The following is a 19,055-nucleotide window of genomic DNA, read 5'->3' on the forward strand; positions in this document are numbered from 1 at the left end:
CGCGGGCCGGAGGTTGGCGCCGGTCGGGTGCCGGAGGGGCGGCGCTCTCCGGTGGTCAGGGTTTCCTGTCTGCTGCGGCTGGACCCGGCAGCGAGGGGCGACACCAGCGGCGGGGAACCGACGAAGGGTAAGCGCTGACCCACGACGGAGGCGGCCCCTCGGGCTCCTGCGCTCAAGTCTGGACCGGCGGACCCAGCTGCTGACGGCGGCGGAAGCCGGAGCCCGGCCTCTTTTGTGCGGGACATGGAGGTGCAGCGTGAAGACCGATCAGGTCCCGGGCGGCCCCTTCCGAACAGGGTGGGGGGAGGTGCGGGGAGAAGGCCCTTCCTTCTATACCTGCACGGGAGATCGGGACCCTCTGCTGATTTGTACAGGACCTAGACTGGGCCCTCATGTCTGCATCCGGGCCCAGCCCTCTGTACATCCGCTCTGAGAAAGGTACCCCTGCTCATACGTAAGGACGAATTGGGTCCTCCCGCGCACTAGAACTAGAGACGTGGGACTCTCTGCACATCTGTAAGGAGTAGCTAAGACCCTCGCTGCACATCTGTGCAGAACTGATTGCAGAGCTGTGCCAGGGGCCGTAACTTAGTTACTGGGGCACCCAGTAAATATTTGATTGAATAAAGGAAAGAGTGAAAGAAGATCTGCATGACGGAAAACCAGGCCTTCTGCTACTGTTCCTAGGATGCCTTTCCTCTTAGCTTTGACCCTTTAAGGTACTGAAGTGACACGGGAAAGATAAGCCTGGTCTGTGTCAAGGAAAATAGGCGATTTTACTGCAGATGTTGGTTCTTCTGGTAGGGGGCGAAATGCTAGTATGTCATATCAATTCTAATAATGATGGCTAACATTTATTGAGCACTTACCCGGTTTGAGTTAACTCATTTAATCCTCACAACAACCCAATGGAATAGATACTAATATTTACATTTTACAGGTTAAGAAACAGAGAAGTTAAGCCTAGCTAAGAGGAGAACATCCACAAAATTTTTCTGTATGAGCTTCTCGTGGATGTTACACTGCTTTCACCCGTCTTATCACTATTCTTTTTCCTCTCCGGTCACACAGTCCATGCTTCAAACAACTACCAAAGTATCCAGTCCTTCTCTGCCTATTTCATGATTGAATTCCCCCACCATCAGAGAGAGATTTTAAAGTGTCTCGATTTGTTGGTTTTATGTTAACCAACCCAGCTCCATTTTATACCTTTTTTTAAAAAAAAAGTATGCCAGTAGCATATTTTTAGAGGTCTTAATAAAAGTTATCTCTATCTGGCTACAGAGCAAATCTAAACAGTTATCAGAGTATTGTACAAACCATATTCTATTTCCACAAGCAACTAAGTTTAAAATATAAAAGAAAAAGAAACAAACCCACATTTGGATTTTTTTAAAAAAAACATTTAAATAACTCAGTCAAATAGGATATCATTATTCTAATTAAAATGTAATTAGCATGAAACTGTGATAATGCTATTTATAAAATGTGGGGAATTCAGTTAGAGAATACTTAAGAGGGAAATTTATAGTCTTAAAGGCTTATATTAGAACATGTATTTTTTCAAGCTGAAAGTGAGGCAAATATTCAATTTTAATAAGATAGAACAGAACAACAGAATTAAAGTGTAGAAAATAAAAGAAGTTAAGAGCAAAAATTAATGAAATAGAATTTTCCTATATAATAGAGATGATTAACTTAGCCAAAAGCTGTATCTCTGAAAAGACTAATAAAAAAGCCAGACCTCTGGTAATACTGATTAAGAAAAAAAGAAAAGAAACATGGAAAAATGACCTTAGGAATGAAAATAGGGACATAACTTTGGTTACTGAAAGATTAAAAGAGAGAGAAAGACTTCAATGGAAACTCTTTTTGATGATGCTTTTGGGCAATTTTCTAGGAAAAACAACTTACCTAAACTGATTCAAGAAGCTATGGAAGGGACTTCCCTGGTGGTGCAGTGGTTAAAGAATCCGCCTGCCAATGCAGGGGACACGGGTTCGATCCCTGGTCCGGGAAGGTCCCACATGCTACAGAGCAACTAAGCCCGTGTGCCACAACTACTGAAGCCCTCGTGCCTAGAGCCCGTGCTCCACAACAGGAGAAGCCACCGCAATGGGAAGCCCGCGCACCACAACAAAGAGTAGCTCCCAGTCACCGCAACTAGAGAAAGCCCACAAGCAGCAATGAAGACCCAACACAGCCAAAAATAAATAAAATAAATTAATTTAAAAAAAAAGAAGCTATGGAAATTTTGAACAAACCTAGGACTACTGAAGAAATTTAATTAGTTTTAAATCTACCTTCACACACATCAAAAAAACCTACCAAAAATATGCAAGCAATTGAAATGATTCTAATCTTCTAGAAACTCTTCCAAAAAAAAGAAAGAAAGGAAGAAAACATTTACAGTCTATTTTTGGGGGGGAGGCGGGGTGCCGCGCAGCATGCAGGATCTTAGTTCCCTGACCACGGATCGAACCTGTGTCTCCTGCAGTGGAAGCTCAGAGTCTTAACCACTGGACCGCCAGGGAAGTCCCCAGTCTATTTTGTGATACCAAAAATGAGGCAAAGAAAATTTCAAGCCAATCTCTTTTATAAATGTAGTTGTAAAACTCTTAGATAAAATACTAGCAATCAGAAGCCAGTGTTGTATTTTTAAAAACTGCATTATGACTAAATTGGGTTTATCCCAGGAATGTGAGAATAGTTTAACAATAGAAGATCTATTAATACAATTTACACATTTACAGATTAAAGGAGAAAACATATCCCATTAGGTACAGAAATAGCATTCAATAACCATTTATGATTTTTTTCAATGGTAAACTAGAAATAGAGGTAAATTGCCTTAAACCAACAAAGAGCAAAATGAAAGCAGGAAAGAGACAAGATTGCTCACTATTGCTGCTTTCAATATTGTACCCGAGGTCCCAGCCAGAGCTGTAAGACAAGAAAAATAAATAAAATTGATTAGAAAGGAATAAACAAAACTATCATTAGTTACAGCCTTATGATTGTCTATCTATAAAACAAAAGGACACAGCTCCTTCCTCTTTGCTACCACCCATAGAAAGAAACAGCCATCTTTGGACGTTTTTCTGTGGGTACTAAGGTGAGGGGGATTAAGAGCTGCAAAAGCCCAGGTAGAAGGCAGAGCAGGCTAGGATGAAGAGTAATGCCTCTGATGACAGAACAAAGTCAAGGTCTGGCCTTGCTACTTACCATCCATGAGACAATTTCCTTCCTGAGCCTCAGTTTCCTTTGCAGAGTAGGGATGTAACAAATGTATCAATAACTGCAGAATGAGATTGCTGTGAAAGATAAACGAAACACTTGTAAAGCACTTAGCATAGTGCCTGACACATAGTAAGTCCTCAATAAATGTTAGCTATAATTGTAGTCATTTTTAGGCTTTTGGCTTCAGACTGCTTTTCTCTGGCCTCTATTCATTCACAGGACAGATATTATACAGCATCTACTGCATGCTGGATCTGGCTCCTAGGCATCTGGGGTGCACAGACTATATCAGAAGAGGGTCCTGCTCTCTTGGAGCTTAAGGACCAGAAACACAGTGTACGATTGTTGTGAAGGAGCAATGAAGGAGACCACAGTAACCGCTATACAAAAGTACAACACCCAAGGGCTAAGCACTTTCCCTGCCTTCCGAGCTCCCAATGTCTGCAGGCAGACCCCCCTCAAGTCCTCAAAAATTCTTCTCCAGGGGCTTCTGAGGACCTTGGGCTTGTTCTCTCTGTCCCTATGAGGATGGGCAGAGGAGGCTACCCTGAAAACACCTGAATCTTGGCTTCCCAGCCTCAGCTCCGCGGCGAACTAGCCTCCGGGTTTTAATGAGCTGCCCCAGGTTAGAAACAGGACGTGACTGTGGCTGGCTCAGAACCCTGAAGATCTTATTAAAGAATCATGTCCCTTGTACTTTGGGCTGAAAAGCTCTTTCCAACCGAGGATCAAAGCAAACTTGACAAACGTTTTCTCATTAATCTCCCATCCCCCTGGGGCAGGAGCAGATCGGTAGCTGTTCTCTCTGGCTCTCGAAGGGAGATGATGTGACATCAACGTGGTGTGGCTGGTGGAAAGACCCCCCCACCAGTCAGACAAAACAGAGACCAGGACCCAGGTGTCCTAACTGCGGCCATGCCAAGTGTCACCCTACCCGCTTCCCACCTCCCACCCCACACCCTCAGCACTGTCTCTGGAAGAAGGAAAACATCTCATTAGGTAAACAGTCAGCCTCACTGGTCCTCAGGAGGTGGAGAGGAGAGAACTGTAAAGGTTAGGCGCACTCCGCTGCCAGTGCCCTTTTTAACTTCCTGCTTTGAATGTTAGGCTGCTCTGTAACTCCAACTCAGCTAATACAGTGTAGACTCAGATGGTGGGACCAGGCACCCTCTGGCTTCACTTTCCTGGTCACAAGAGTGGGGTTCCTGGGAATTCCCTGGCGGTCCAGTGGTTAGGACTCCATGCTTTCACTGTCGAGGGCCGAGGGGTTCGATCCCTGGTCAGGGAGCTAGGATCCTGCAAGCTGTAAGGCACAGCCAAAAAAAAAAGAGTGGGGTTCCCTGGGGGTGGGAATGCGAGGATGGGAGACAGGAATTCTGAGTGTTGAAAATTAGGTCTAGTCCATTTATCCGAAAGCGTTTGCAGCATACATAATGCTAGTTACATAAAAGGGATTATAATTATTATACAAGCATAAGGGACTGTTACAACAATGTGATCATGAGGGTGTGATATATAACGTCATTCCAAGGCAGTATCGCAGGCTCTATGGGCAGACTGCCCGGGTTGGAAGCAGGATTCATCACTTACTACCACTGGGATCTCGGGCAAGTTGCTTAACCCTCTCTGTCTCAATTTTCTCATTGAAAAATGAGTATAATAATAGTAGCTATCACGTGGGGTCATGACGGGGTTGAAAGGAGGTGAAACGTGTAAGGCGCCTAGAACAGTCCCTGACAGAGTGGACACTTACCTGTTATGTTTATTATTATGATGAGCTGATTACTGGGACAGGAATAGAATTAATTACACACAAGTAAAAAGATGATTATTGGTTGACATCTCTCCTTTGTTTTGTGTGGGGAAGAAATTAAGAAGTTTGGGGGTGAAGGACAGGAGTTTGAAGTCAACTCAATTCTGCCTCATTCCCCAAGGAAAAAATGAATTGTTTGCTGGAGTTTTAGGTAGAAATCCCGTGTTTCTTTGCTGAATGACCCTGGTAATTGTGACCCATCAGTGGGACCTCATCTTTCCTAGGAAAGCATTCATCTATTCCTATCCCCCAGGAACAGCCCCCTGTTTCTTACCCCTGTTAACATATCCCTAGACTTGGGCTGAACTTTTCCAGGATACCTGTGACTCCTGCATTGCAGAAATTCCATCTCTACCTTTGGTAGGCTGGCTTGAAGGTGAAATGAAAGGGGAGAGAGGTCTGAGGGGAATTCAAGAGAGAATAGGCAAATAAGCTTTCGGGATTACTACCAGGGCAATATTAGGAAATCTATCCATGTCACCCTCTACATTAACAGACTAAAGGAGAAACACTGTGTGATCATCTCAGCGAGTGCCAAAAAAGCATTTGATAAAATTTAGCACCCATTCCTAATGGGTAGTGGAGGGTGGGGAACTAAATAAAGAAGAGCTAAAAATAGAAAGTAACTTATTATTACTAAGTAACCTAAGAGAATCAATGACAATCTATTAGAACTAATAAGGGTGTTCAACAATGTGGCCAGATACAAGATCTGCATACAGAAATCAGTAGCTGTCCTATGTTCTGTCAAAATGAATTAGAAAATGTAATTTTAAAAAGAGCTTATTGGGCTTCCCTGGTGGCGCAGTGGTTGAGAGTCCGCCTGCCGATGCAGGGGACACGGGTTCGTGCCCTGGTCTGGGAAGATCCCACATGCCACGGAGCGGCTGGGGCCATGAGCCATGGCCGCTGAGCCTGCGCGTCCAGAGCCTGTGCTCTGCAACGGGAGAGGCCACAACAGTAGGAGGCCTGCGTACCGCAAAAAAAAAAAAAAAAAAGCTTATTTACAATATAACAAAGACTATACAGTAACTAGTAATAAACCTATGAAGAAATGTACAAAACTCATGTGAGGAAAACAATAAAATTTTACCGAAGATTATAAAGTTGTGAATAATGAAAAGAGATATGATATTCCTAGATGAGAAGACTTCATACTGTAAAGATGCCAATTCTCATATTAATCTATAAATTCAAAATAATCCCAATTAAAGTCTTAGCAGGATTTTTCATAGAATCAGTTTCATAAGCTGATTCTAAAATCATGCACAAGACAAGATGCCCAAGAATAGCCAAGAAAAAGAACAATAAGGTGATATATTATAGAACCACAATAATTACGAGTTACGGGAAAAGGAATAGACATTTCAGTAGATCAGAATGGAGAGTCACAAAACAAGTTCATGTTTATATGAGAATTTAGTTATGTTAAATGTGGCATTTAAATTAATGGGGGGGGACTTCCCTGGTGGCCCAGTGGTTAAGACTCCACCTGCCGATGCAGGGGAGACAGGTTCGAGCCCTGGTCCTGGAAGATCCCACATGCCGCGGAGCAACTAAGCCCGTGAGCCACAACTACTGAGCCCACGTGCCTAGAGCCCGTGCTCCACAACAAGAGAAGCCACGACAGTGAGAAGCCCACGCACCACAGCAAAGGGTAGCCCCACGCTCTCTACAACTAGAGAAAGCCCACGCGCAGCAACAAAGACCCAACACAGCCAAAAATAAATAAATTTATTTTAAAAAAAAAACAATACAGGGATGCCTATTATCATTCAACATTGTTTTGGAAGTTCTAGGGAATACAGTAGACAACATATGAAATATTTAGTGTAAGTATGGAGAAGAAAAAGTTAAAAAAAATATTTTCTGATACATAATTGTATACTCAGAAAACTCAATGAGCTCTAATAAGAAGCACTTAAAGTCAATAAGAGAGTTTGAGGGAATTCCTTGGTTTTCCAGTGGTTAGGACTACGCACTTTCACTGCTGAGGGCCCATGTTCAATCCCTGGTCAGGGAACTAAGATCCCACAAACCTCGTGGCACAGCCAAATAATAATAATAATAATAATAATAATAAGAGAGTTTGAGGATGGTGGGTATAAGGCAAAATTTTAAAAATCAATCATGTTTCAGGACTTCCCTGGTGGCGCAGTGGTTAAGACTCCACGTTCCCAATGCAGGGGGCCCGGATTTGATCCCTGGTCCGGGAACTAGATCCCACATGGGTGCCGTAACTAAGAGTTTGCATACCACAACTAAGGAGCCAAGTAAGGAGCCCGCCTGCCACAACTAAGACCCAACGCAACCAAATAAATAATTTTTTTTTAATCAATCTTGTTTCTCCATATTAGCACCTGGAAATAGGGAAGGTATTCCATTCATAAGAGCAATAAAGTACTTAAGAATTGTATTAAAAGGACAATTATAGAAACTATCTGAAGATATAAAAAATACATGAACAAATAGAAAGGTAATAGCCATATTCTTGTACGAAAACATTTCATATAAAATAAATATGTAAATTTAATATAATTCCGATTGTAATCCCAATAGAGTTTTTTTGGGGGGGGGTTGGTTCTGGGATGGGGATGGAATTGATAAAATGTTCTTAAAGTCGAATAGAATAAATGACTGAAAATAGCCAAGAGAATCATGAGAAAGAAAGCTGGGGTTGGGAGGGGTGTCTTGCCTTGCTAGATAAGAAGCAACTGTAAAGGAATGGAGTGGAAACAATGTGGTGCTGGCACAGGAATGGACAGATTAATGGAACATAATAGAAAGCCCAGAATAGGCCTCTGAAAAATATACAGTCATTGGATATGACAAAGACGGTCTTTCAGATGAGAAAGATATTTGTCAATAATTGGTGCTGGCATCAATGTTCTCTTGAGGTATAACATGGAGCTGAGCTGTTGAGGAGGAGGTGGGAGAAGGCCCCTGAGTGCTAGGCTGAGGGCACCTGGTCAGGCCTGGGTCAGATTGGTCCTCATCTCCATCATGTCTCTGCCCAGGTGTTGCCATGGTGATGGCGGTGGAAAATAGCATGGTGCGGGTCGTGGTGCGGGTGCGGCCCCCCACCCCGAGGGAGTTGGAGAGTCAGCGGCGGCCTGTGGTTCAGGTGGTGGATGAGCGGGTGCTGGTGTTTGACCCTGAGGAGCCTGATGGGGGCTTCCTTGGCCTGAAATGGGGCAGCGTCCTTGATGGCCCCAAGAAGAAGGGCAAAGACCTGACGTTTGTCTTTGACCGGGTCTTTGGTGAGGCGGCCACCCAACAGGACGTGTTCCATCACACCACCCACAGCATCCTGGACAGCTTCCTCCAGGGCTACAACTGCTCAGGTGAGCCCGTCTCCCCCTCTGCTGGGCACTGGTTGAGGAGGGCTCTGGCCGTGCGTTCTCTGTGGGCCCCGCATTCATTCTTCTCCTGTGTGGGGACCACTCCACTGGGCCACAGGATACAATAGCAGATCAGGCAGACAGCGTTCCTGTATTCGTGAGGCTTGCAGTCTAGAACTGGGAGAAAACACATCACAGAATCACACCCACAAGTGTGTGGTTAAAAACCAAGATAAGTGATATGAGGGAAAGAATTGTGGGCCTTCCACAGAGGAAGCTACCCAGGCTGGAGAAGGCTTCCCTGAGGAAGGGATAAGCTCCCACTCATGGTGGAGACCCCTTTGCCCTCAAATCCACAAGCCTACAGGGGCACCAGGAATGGACACGGAGAACTCAACAGCTGTGAACGTAGGGGATGTGGGTGGGTGGGTGGGAGGGAGCAGTGGAACCGCGCATGTGGAAGGAAGGAAAGGGGCTCGGGGAGAAGGGAAGGGCTGACCGGATGGAAATGCACTGGGGGAGCCCCTGGAGAAGGTGGATCTGGCCCTGCCGCCACCCTACTCCCTACTCTGTCTTCTGTAGTGTTTGCCTATGGGGCCACTGGGGCCGGAAAGACACACACCATGCTGGGAAGAGAGGGGGACCCTGGCATCATGTACCTGACCACCATGGAACTGTACAGAAGGCTCGAGGCCTGCCGGGAGGAGAAGAGACTCGAGGTGCTCATCAGCTACCAGGAGGTAGGGCTGTTTGCACCCCAGGACTGGGCGGCCCCATCTCTCATTCTCACAACCACCTAAAGAGGGAGTGGGGTGGAGTAAGCAGGAGCGGGGAGAGGGTGGTAGGGAGTGGGCAGACGGGGGCCCAGAGGGTGGACACAGCTCCAAGAGAGACTGCGTGTGAACTGAGCCCGCCTGTCCTACTCATCATGTGACGTCATCCAGCAGAGTGCCACTCACCACGGCATGTCTCATGCTTCCCTGGCCCAGCAACTCAGCTCTCCCCAGCGCCTAGGGGAGAGGCTTCCTGACCAGCCTCTCCCTCGGGTCTCTCCCTGGCTTCCTTTCTCCTCAGGTGTACAATGAGCAGATCCACGACCTCCTGGAGCCCAAGGGGCCCCTTGCCATCCGTGAGGACCCCGACAAGGGGGTGGTGGTGCAAGGGCTTTCCTTCCACCAGGTAAGGGGTTGGGCTCAGGTGGGACGAGCAGCCCCACTGGTCCTCCGGGATCCCCTCCCCGGGTAGTTTGGGGATGTCCTGGATCCTGTTGGGGCAGTGGTGGTGATAGCAAGGGGGTAACATGGGTCCTGAAGAGCAGCCCTTCTGTTGGGGGAAAAGTCCCCATTGGGGAGAACACAGCCCCCTTCCTGCACATCTCACCTGTAGCCGACCTCAGCTGAGCAGCTGCTGGGGATGCTGACCAGGGGGAACCGTAACCGCACGCAGCACCCCACTGACGTCAACGCTACGTCCTCCCGCTCCCATGCCATCTTCCAGGTGAGGAGGGGTCACAGGCCAGGGCCTGAAGCTGGAGCTCCTGGTGCCCAGTGGCCCCTCACCCCTGCCATCTGCCCCCAGATCTTCGTGAAGCAGCAGGACCGGATCCCAGGTCTGACCCAGGCCCTTCGGGTGGCCAAGATGAGCCTGATTGACCTGGCTGGCTCGGAGCGGGCGTCCAGCACCCACGCCAAGGGGGAGCGGCTGCGGGAGGGAGCCAACATCAACCGCTCCCTGCTGGCCCTCATCAACGTCCTCAACGCCCTGGCCGACGCAAAGGTAAAGCTGCACGGGGCCAGGCTCCTCCCCGGGACAGCGACCCAGTGCCCAAGCCAAGGCTCCCTCCCTCCAGCCCTGGGCCGAAACCTATCAAGTCTAAATTTCCTGGTGGTCCAGTGGTTAGGACTCGGTGCTTTCGCTCCAGCGGCCTGGGTTCAATCCCTGGTCAGAGAACTAAGGTCCTGTAAGCCCAGCAGCGGGGTCAACAAAACAAACAAACAAACAAAAAGCAAAGGCTACCGAGTCTAGCCTGGGTCTGTGTAGTCCAGACACTCGCTCCACGCCCACCCACTGTCCCCAGGGCCGCAAGTCTCACGTGCCCTACCGGGACAGCAAGCTGACCCGCCTGCTCAAGGACTCCATCGGGGGCAACTGCCGCACGGTGATGATCGCTGCCATCAGCCCCTCCAGCCTGGCCTACGAGGACACTTACAACACCCTCAAGTATGCCGACCGGGCCAAGGAGATCAAACTCTCGGTGCGTGCCAGCTGGGAGGGCCACCTCCCTGGAGTGGGGGTGTAGGGGTGTCGGGGGAGCCCCCAGGCTGGGAGGAGGAGGGGACAGGACCCACTGACCTCCTCTGGTACCTGGAGCAAGCGTTCCCGCAAGGCCGAGGGAAGAAGTGCTTAAAGGGGTCCTCGTCCTTAAAATATCACAGCGCTGGGACGATTGAGGCAGTCTTCTCAAGAGGGAGGCAACGGAAGGGAGTGGCCGAGTATCAGCCAGTGATCTTTGTCAGCCTTGTTTTTAGCAGCAGGCCCATATTTTTGGCAAAACAACATATAACACAGATAAAAGCAGAGTTGCCCGGTTTCCCCCGCCTCCTCCAGGGAGCCCCGGTGCTCCAGGAGCCGCTGCGGCAGAGCCCCTGGCCTGCAGAGAGCATATCGGTCAGGGAGCCGGGGTCTCGGGTTCAAAGGCAAGCTCTCCTCTTGCTGTGCTAGGAGAGCCACTGGCCTCCCTGTTCCCTCAGTCGTGAGGGTGCCTCTCGGGAATGTGAGTGAGGTGTGCCTAGCGCGGCGTCTGGCCGCCGGAAGTGGTTGCCGAAAGCTGCTTTGAATGAACAAACAGATCCCTCCCCTGTGCCCCCATCTCAGCTGAAGAGCAACGTGATCAGCCTGGACTGTCACATCAGCCAGTACGCCAGCATCTGCCAGCAGCTCCAGGCTGAGGTGAGGAGCCGCCCCGGGAGCTTGGCCGGGAGGCAGGGCGCCCGGCTCGGGGGCAGGACGGGACCGCCAGCGCGCGGCCAGGGCGCTCTGCCTGCCCCCTGCCTCCTGTGCTCAGCCGGCGCTCTGAGGGGCTGGGTTGCTTCATTCCAGGTGGCCGCCCTGAGGGAGAAGCTCCGAGTGTACGAGGCAGGAGCGCAGGCCCCACAGCAGGACTCCTCGCAGCCCCCCATAGCGGACCCTCCACATCAACCGTGAGTTCTGCCACCCCTACCTGCCCCCATCCTTTCTCCAGCTTCTGCAGGGCTAGGACTCCTCGCTTCTGTTCTGGCACCTGGGGTTAGGGGTTCCTACTCACTGCCCGGCACACTGACTGTCACCTAGAATGGTCTATGTCAAAGGAGTAAATCACACCCCAGCCTATATAAGCAGCATCTACTCTTCAAAAGAAGGTGCATTTAAGGGGCGGGTGTCATTGTTTCCTAAACCAGAAAATCCCTGACTCCTTCTCCCACGCTCAGCTACTGCCCTCTTATTACCCAAGCATCCACCCCTTATGGACCTGGAGCCACAGAGACCCTGCTGCCTCCCTGATTTTCCCACCTGCCCCCGCTTCCCGCCTTTCAAACCTCTCCTTTCCTCCTTAGCCTTCCCAGCTGCCCCTCGCCATCCCGCCTCCCCAGCCAGCCCTGCACCCCAGAGCTACGCCCAGGGTCGGCAGTCCTTCAAGAGGAGAGCCTGGGGACAGAGGCCCAGGTGGAGAAGATCGTGGAAGGGAACTCTTCAGAAAGGGAGCAGCTCCCAGAGGACAAGGACGAAGGTCCGGCTGAGGAGGTAAGACTTGGAGCTGGTGGAATATTGAAAGAAATGCCCCACCCCCAACTCACAGGGTCCCTTCAGTCCCAGCTTCTCTACCTGGATGTCTTACACCTCAGTCATTAGGAGGCTTTCAGATCCTGCGCAGGAAGAACTAGTCTGTCAGATCCTGTGTGTCTGGAAATAGGGAGGCTGAGTGTTAACAGAAGGGGAGCAGGGAAGGAGCACGGGGACCGGGAGAGAAAATGCCGCTACCAGGACCTGGTCGTTCCAGGAGCTGTCATTCCCACTCTTGGAGGAGGGACGGGTTGTAGGAGCTGCTCACGTAAAGCGAAGGAGGCCGTCCTGGGCCCTCGACCTGTGACTCCCTTCCTCTCTAGGTTCCAATCCAGGTGCCAGCACAGAACCTCAGACACCCATTGCCCGGCTCCCCTGACCTGACCCTGCAGCCCAAGCCAGTCGCGGACCACCTCCCACCACAGAACCTGGGCAGCGACCGTTCTAAGCAGTAGGTATCTTCTTGCTCCAAGGCGGGAGGCGATGGGTTCCAGGCCTCCTGGGGTGGGAGCTGGCGCTAAGTACATCACAAAAGCTCTGTTTCTGCTCTAGTTAAAGAGGCAAGTCTTTTCTCATCAACATTGTCCCTTACCTGCTGTCAACAATTAGATATTATCACCTACTCTGTTTATGTAGCATCCTCTCTATTTATTACTCCGTGTAGCTGGCAGCCCAACAGGAGGGAAGCAAAACACCGAATTCCATCCAGACAGCTGGCAAACACCGAGCTAGGGCAGGGCTGCCTGGGCTAGTGCTTTGCTCTCCAGTCTGAAGGCCAAGCTGCCTGTGCTCAGCAAGGAGCCAGCTGCCAGCAGCTGAGCAAGGGACAGCTTTCCTGAGTCAGGTGTTCGTCATGTGTCTTCATCAACAGATTGACTGCTGCTCCTCTCCTCTGAAGTAAATACAAACCCAAAGAGAAATGGCTTTTGGACCATTCTTTCCGTGCTTAATAGAGAGGTGCAGCTAGTATTTTCTTCCTTGGCCCCCAGAACATAAATCCCCTGCCACTTAGCTTTGCTGCTGCCAACCCTACACCTCCCTCCCCAGCACGCTTCACGCTAAGCAGTGTATTTAAAGCTTCCGGACAGAAGGGCCTGTTTAATTTTATTTCTTGTTGGGGAGTGCCTGTTCCCGACTCAGCAAAAAATGCTGCAGCCTGAATAATCAGCGGCTCATTATCTGTCTCCTGCTGCCGACTCCCCGGGGTCCTGGAGTGGCAGGGATGCACTGGCGGGATGTCCCCTTCGCCCCCAGGGAACAACCATGGACTCCCACTGATGACTCAGGGTCTCTCTGCCTGGAGTCCTGCGTTGCTAGGACACTAGGGTTCTCATTTCTGCTCTGCCTCTGATTTTGTGGTTTCTGACAAGTTGCTTCAACCTTGGCTGCGATTTGGGCATCATGGTCCTCGTTTTCCTTACTTCTTAGAGTTAATAATAGATACTAATAAACTGTGATGGAAGACCCCAAGTGTCAGGGGCTGCAGAACATTCTAGATCTTCTCCATGCTTGAAAACAACCTAACAACCAGATCATCGAAAATAATTTTGCTTTGGCCTTAGAGTTTAGAATCTTAGACCACCAGGGCACTGAGTAGATCTTAGATTTTCCAGTTCAGTGGTTTTTCGGAATTTTTTTTTAGCGGCAAAGCCCTGTCTTCAAATGAAATCTTAAGCTGAGGTCTAATATGTAGAATGGATAAAGCAGAGCTGTTCTATTAAAAATGTTCTCTGATGGGTTTCTTGAAACCTGAATTGAAAACCCATGATATAGACTGACGGGGGCTACACGGCAAGAGGGACGGGGCCAGACCTGGGTCATCTGACATCCAGGCCAGTGGCTTTCTCCCCAGACTCCCACTTTTCTCTCTCTAATTTTCATATAATGTGTGGCTCAGGCAGATATAGAATGAGTTTCTGCTGTGTCCTTTTTAATTTATATCCTGCCTTCTTTCAAAAAGGCCTTGAGGCTGCTTTATAAAATGAGTTTGGGTTCCCTGAGCACACACTGAGGACAGAGCAGGGGGCTCAGAGATGTCCAGGTAGGTAAATGCTACCCAGGGATAAATGACTGGCCATGAATAATCCCCACCGAGATAACTGTTTATCCTTTTATCGTGGGTGTGCCTCACAGAAGGAAAATTTGCTTTCTTAGAATCTAAATTTACAACATCAATAATTACATTACCCTCGTAATTTCCTTTATTTTATTTTTTACATATATATTTTAAAAAATAAATTTATTTATTTGTTTATTTTTGGCTGCATTGGGTCTTCGTTGCTGCGCGCGGGCTTTCTCTAGTTGCGGCGGGCGGGGGCTACTCTTTTTTTTTTTTTTTGCGGTACGCGGGCCTCTCACTGTTGTGGCCTCTCCCGTTGCGGAGCACAGGCTCCAGACGCGCAGGCTCAACGGCCATGGCTCACGGGCCTAGCCGCTCCGTGGCATGTGGGATCTTTCCGGACTGGGTCACGAACCCGTGTCCCCTGCATCGGCAGGCGGACTCTCAACCACTGCGCCACCAGGGAAGCCGGAGGGCTACTCTTCATTGCGGTGCGCAGGCTTCTCATTGCGGTGGCTTCTCTTGTTGCGGAGCATGGGCTCTAGGCGCGCGGGCTTCAGTAGTTGTGGCACGCGGACTCAATAGTTGTGGCTCGCGGGCTCTAGAGCACAGGCTCAGTAGTTTTGGTGCAGGGGCTTAGTTGCTCTGCGGCATGTGGGATCTTCCCAGACCAGGGCTCGAACCCGTGTCCCCTGCATTGGCAGGCAGATTCTTAACCACTGCGCCACAAGGGGAGTCCTTCGTAATTTTCTTTAAATAGCCCCTCAGTGCATGTGAAGTATGTGTTAATACACACATACTCTTACAGCATCCCAATCACTGAATAGAAAGAGCAGACTGAATGCATTTTTGAGGGTCTCCTCGGAGCCAAGATCAACATGGCCTATCTTATTTAATCTCTTATTATCCTAACAAGATAGATGGCATTATTATTATTACTATTAGAGAAAACAACAGTTAACTAACCTTATAGTGCTGGGTATGTGCCAAGTACTCTTTAAACACTTTATATCTAAGATAGCCCATTTGGGGAATTCCCTGGCAATCCAGTGGTTGGGACTCTGTGCTTTCATTACTGAGGGCCCGGGTTCAATCCCTGGTCAGGGAACTAGGATTCCGCAATCTGCCTATTTCATCTCCCCAGCAACCCTGTGAGGTGGCTGCGTGTGTTGACCTCATTTTAGGGATGCGGACACTGAGGGTAAGAGGTGATCCGAGGTCACGCAGCTGGGATGTGTTGGAGCTGGGTTTTGAGCTGTTAGTCTGACTTGAGCCTGGCTCTTCTCTGCTACCTCCCATTGCCCCTCTGGGAAATGGACTTAAGATCACAGCACTTGTAGGTGGCAGAGCTCAGAGGAAACTCAGACCTTCCGAGTCCAAGGCCACTTAGTGCCCTTTCCCTACTTCCCAAGTACTGTCTTTGTCAGGGGACATGTTTAGTGAGTGAAGCCGCCCACCATTACCGGGGTCATCTCCGCCAGCCCTGGTCTTCAGCACGGCTGGAAGGGTGATGAGGCCGGCCAGGCAGTCCGGGAGGGCCAGTGCACGTGTGCTGCTCACCACACCTGGAGCCCTGGGGCTGGGTCCTCCAGGCAGGTCTAAGGTGGAGTGGGGATCCCCTTCTCTCTGTTCCAGGTTGGCTCTGAGGGTGTTGTGCCTGGCCCAGCGCCAGTATTCCCTGCTCCAAGCAGCCAACCTCCTGACCCCTGACATGATCGCAGAATTCGAGATGCTGCAGCAGCTGGTACAAGAGGAAAACACTGAGCCTGGAGCAGAGGCCACCGCGGAGCCTGACCCGGCCAGGGGGCCACCTCTGGCTCAGGAGCTACGTTCAGAGTCAAGTGAGTCTCAGCCCTGCTCGGCCTCTGCCTTTTGGTGCCAAGGGGTGGCTGGGGCCCCAGGTGCAGGGTTATAGTTCGGTCAGAGACTGGACCCCTAGGATCATGGACTTCTGCACAGAGAGGCCCCAGGGGTCACGCAGACCCGAGGAGTCAGGGGCTCCTGCCTGTCCCGTGTCTCTCTTCCCCAATTCTACACATTCTTCCTTCTGGCCAATCCCTGATCTCCCCTCAGCACCCTCCTCTCTGCCCAGAGTCTCCAGGATACTCCGGCCCTGTGACCCGGACCATGGCAAAGCAACGGAATGGCCTCATACACGCTCTCGGCGTCCCACCCCGGCCTGACCGCACCTCAGCTCAGGCATCCCAGCGGCCCACAGAGAAGAAAAGGAGGAGACCGAGCCCCTTGGAGCCAGACAGCCCCCCAGACCCGAAGCCCGGGACCAAGCGCCGGCGCCAGTCCCTCCTGCCCTGCCCGAGGAGGGGGACCCCGCCTGAGGCTCGGCTTCCGTGTGGGCCCATCACCCCCACGGGGGGACGGGCCTCCTCCCCCCGCCATTCCCCCAACTTCTGCCCAGCCACAGTCATCAAAAGCCGGGTGCCCCTGGGCCCTTCCGCTCTGCAGAACTGCTCTACCCCTCTGGCCCTGCCTGCACGGGACCTCAACGCCACCTTTGATCTCTCTGAGGAGACCCCCTCAAAGCTGGGCTTCCACGAATGCATTGGCTGGGACAGTGTCCCCCGGGAGCTGAACAGGCTGGCTCAGCCCTTCATCCCCAGGTGGGTCTCCCTTCTGGCCTCCCAGCAGGGGGTCAGGGGTCAGCAAGGGACAGAGGTGCTGCCCAGGGGAACGGAAGACAGCACGCTCTTGGAATTGGGACACTGCATCTCTTTCCCTTTGGTCTGACCAGCATCCAGGCCCAGGAGAGCAGAACGCGCCGTCTCTTTGGAGGCGTTGCTCCTCTCCAGGCCCTGCCTTGTCCATCTATACTTCAAAGCCGCCAGCTCTGTGCTGGTTTGTGACGTGCCCATGAGTAGCTCACAGGCGCCCCCTATGGGGAGGGGCAGCAGGGAGGAGGAACTAACACGGGGCGCCCAGCCCACTTGGGCCTGGTCTGAGTTCTGTATCCCACTGAGAAATACCTGTTTCTACCACTTCCACCCCAGACTTTACCCTCCAGCCCAGCATCTGGAACTGGGAAGGGGATCCTGAGAAAACTTTCTTCAGCATTTTTCAGTGGGAAGATGCTCTCACCCTCGGCTTCTGCCCGCGTGGCAGGGAGGGGGGAGCAGCGACCAGCTCAGGACGGTCCAAGGCCGCGAACAAGCAGCAGCAGACTGACCTGGACTCGGGAGGCCAAGGGTGGCAGGCTGCCCACTGCTCCCCCCACCTCTCCCACAGCCCGAACCCCCTCTCAGTAACAAGCTCAGAGCCAGGCAGGTGGAAGGGTGAAACTGTCTGAACTCCAGTTCCCCGGACGCGCCAGAAACTGACACCTGGATGTTCTCCCAGAGCAGGCCTGTCGCTCAGCTGTCAGCCCAGGCTGAGTGAGGCAGGGAGGGGAGTCCACCTCTTAGGAGGAAGAAACTGCAGAGGTCACCTTGTCTAACCTCCCTGCCCCGCTCGCCGGGCGCCGGAGCGGGAGGTGCTGGCACTCTTCTCTGGTTCCCTCCTGATGTGCCACCTTCATCCTCCTCCCTCCCCAGCGGACCCAGGCCCCTGTTCACCGTGAAGGCCCCCAAGCCGGCAACTTCCTTCCCTGGGACCTCAGCTCGCAAGAAGAGGCGCATTGTGAGGTGAGGCTGGGGAGGTGTGGGCGGAGGAGAAGAAGGAGCTGTCACCAGGGCAGCGGGCGCCCGGGCCAACTACAGCTGGTCCTCTGGCAGGACCAGCGTCTGGTTGTCTGAGGTTCCCTGGGCTCTTGCTATTACAGGATTATATTAGAGATGTCTCCCTCCTTTGGTAAAGGCCACAGACCCTCTCTCCACGAGGGGGACACTCAGTGTTCACTGGGTAATCCAGGGAGTGGACTACCCCCCACTCACCTCTACTTCCCTCCAAACCGCACTCAGCTCCCCTCCCCTCTGCTGCCTCTCCCACCCTCAGGTCTGGCCTTGGCCAAGTGCTTCCTACTGTTGTTCAGCCTCCCCCCGCTCCCAAGGCTCCGTGTCTAGCTCTTACCCTCCCACCCCCACCGCCCCCCCCATAGTCCAGAGGCTTGGCCGTGACCTTCCTCCCTTCTTCCTTCCTTCCCTCCCGCAGTTCCCGCGGCCACAGTCGCATCGCCCGCCTCCCCAGCAGCACCTTGAAGAGGTCAGCTGGGCCCCTGGCAATCCCAGGTGACTGGTATTTGGGGGCAGGGATGCTCTGGGACACAGTGGCAGATGGGGACAAGAAGTAGGAGGGGAGGGAATTCCCTGGCGGGAAGACTCGGCGCGTTCACTGCGGTGGCCCAGGTTCCATCCCTGGTCAGGGAAGTAAGACCTCGCAAGCCGCCAAAAAAAAAAAAAAAAATGTAGGCGGGGACAGGCAAGAGGAGGGCATGGGGTACTTCCGAGCATCTCAGGGACCCTGGTGAGAGAAATGGGGGATGGGGTGGGGGAAGGGAACGGTGGGATACAGCCTCACTTTTCTCCTTCCTCCCTGCGTCCCCTCATCTAACTGGCCTGCAGAGCCCCCCTCCAGTCTCCACTCCCCTGGCAACCAGAGGAGCCAGAAGGAACTGTTGAGGGTTGGGAGAGCGCTGTCAGCTGGGAGCTGCTCCACCAAGGTGTCCTGACCGCCGGCCCCTGTTGGTCCCTGGAGCCGCCTAAACCAGGAGCCCTGACCTGCCTTCCTTGGCTCGGAGCAATTAATGCCAACGCCCTCTTCCTTTATTAACAGTCCTCCCCCAGACGTTCATTCTGCTGCTCACCCTCTTTATTAATCTCTTGTTACACTCAGC

The 19,055-nt window shown here is 51.5% G+C and overlaps 1 protein-coding gene across 5 annotated transcripts; it reads left to right on the top strand.

Moving 5' to 3' along the window:
• Positions 1 to 19,053, top strand: KIF18B (kinesin family member 18B). Of its 5 annotated transcripts, none has more exons than XM_033416893.2 (16): positions 1 to 127; positions 8,071 to 8,397; positions 8,977 to 9,134; positions 9,469 to 9,573; positions 9,781 to 9,891; positions 9,973 to 10,170; positions 10,472 to 10,648; positions 11,269 to 11,343; positions 11,494 to 11,594; positions 11,988 to 12,174; positions 12,537 to 12,664; positions 15,908 to 16,113; positions 16,365 to 16,890; positions 17,818 to 17,907; positions 18,374 to 18,424; positions 18,784 to 19,053. In XM_033416893.2, exons 2-16 carry the CDS (start codon positions 8,079 to 8,081, stop codon positions 18,989 to 18,991), a joined length of 2,640 nt encoding a protein of 879 aa, XP_033272784.1. In that variant the 5' UTR covers positions 1 to 127; positions 8,071 to 8,078; the 3' UTR covers positions 18,992 to 19,053. The 5 variants fall into 5 exon arrangements, with proteins under 5 accessions (XP_033272784.1, XP_033272787.1, XP_033272783.1 ...); XM_033416896.2 differs by having other exon boundaries at positions 7 to 271; positions 18,374 to 18,450; XM_033416892.2 differs by having other exon boundaries at positions 7 to 271.
• Positions 19,054 to 19,055: the final 2 nt, after the last annotated feature.

Source organism: Orcinus orca, chromosome 19, assembly GCF_937001465.1.
Source record: "Orcinus orca chromosome 19, mOrcOrc1.1, whole genome shotgun sequence".
Classification (NCBI taxonomy): Eukaryota; Metazoa; Chordata; class Mammalia; order Artiodactyla; family Delphinidae; genus Orcinus; species Orcinus orca.

What these genes read in the sequence shown, in the direction of transcription:
- KIF18B (XM_033416892.2), top strand. Translation starts at nt 244, where the DNA reads ATGGAGGTGCAGCGTGAAGACCGATCAG. An exon ending in GCTCCCATGCCATCTTCCAG is followed by an intron (nt 9,892 to 9,972) that starts GTGAGGAGGGGT and finishes ATCTGCCCCCAG; the next exon opens with ATCTTCGTGAAGCAGCAGGA. An exon ending in GCGGACCCTCCACATCAACC is followed by an intron (nt 11,595 to 11,987) that starts GTGAGTTCTGCC and finishes TTTCCTCCTTAG; the next exon opens with CCTTCCCAGCTGCCCCTCGC.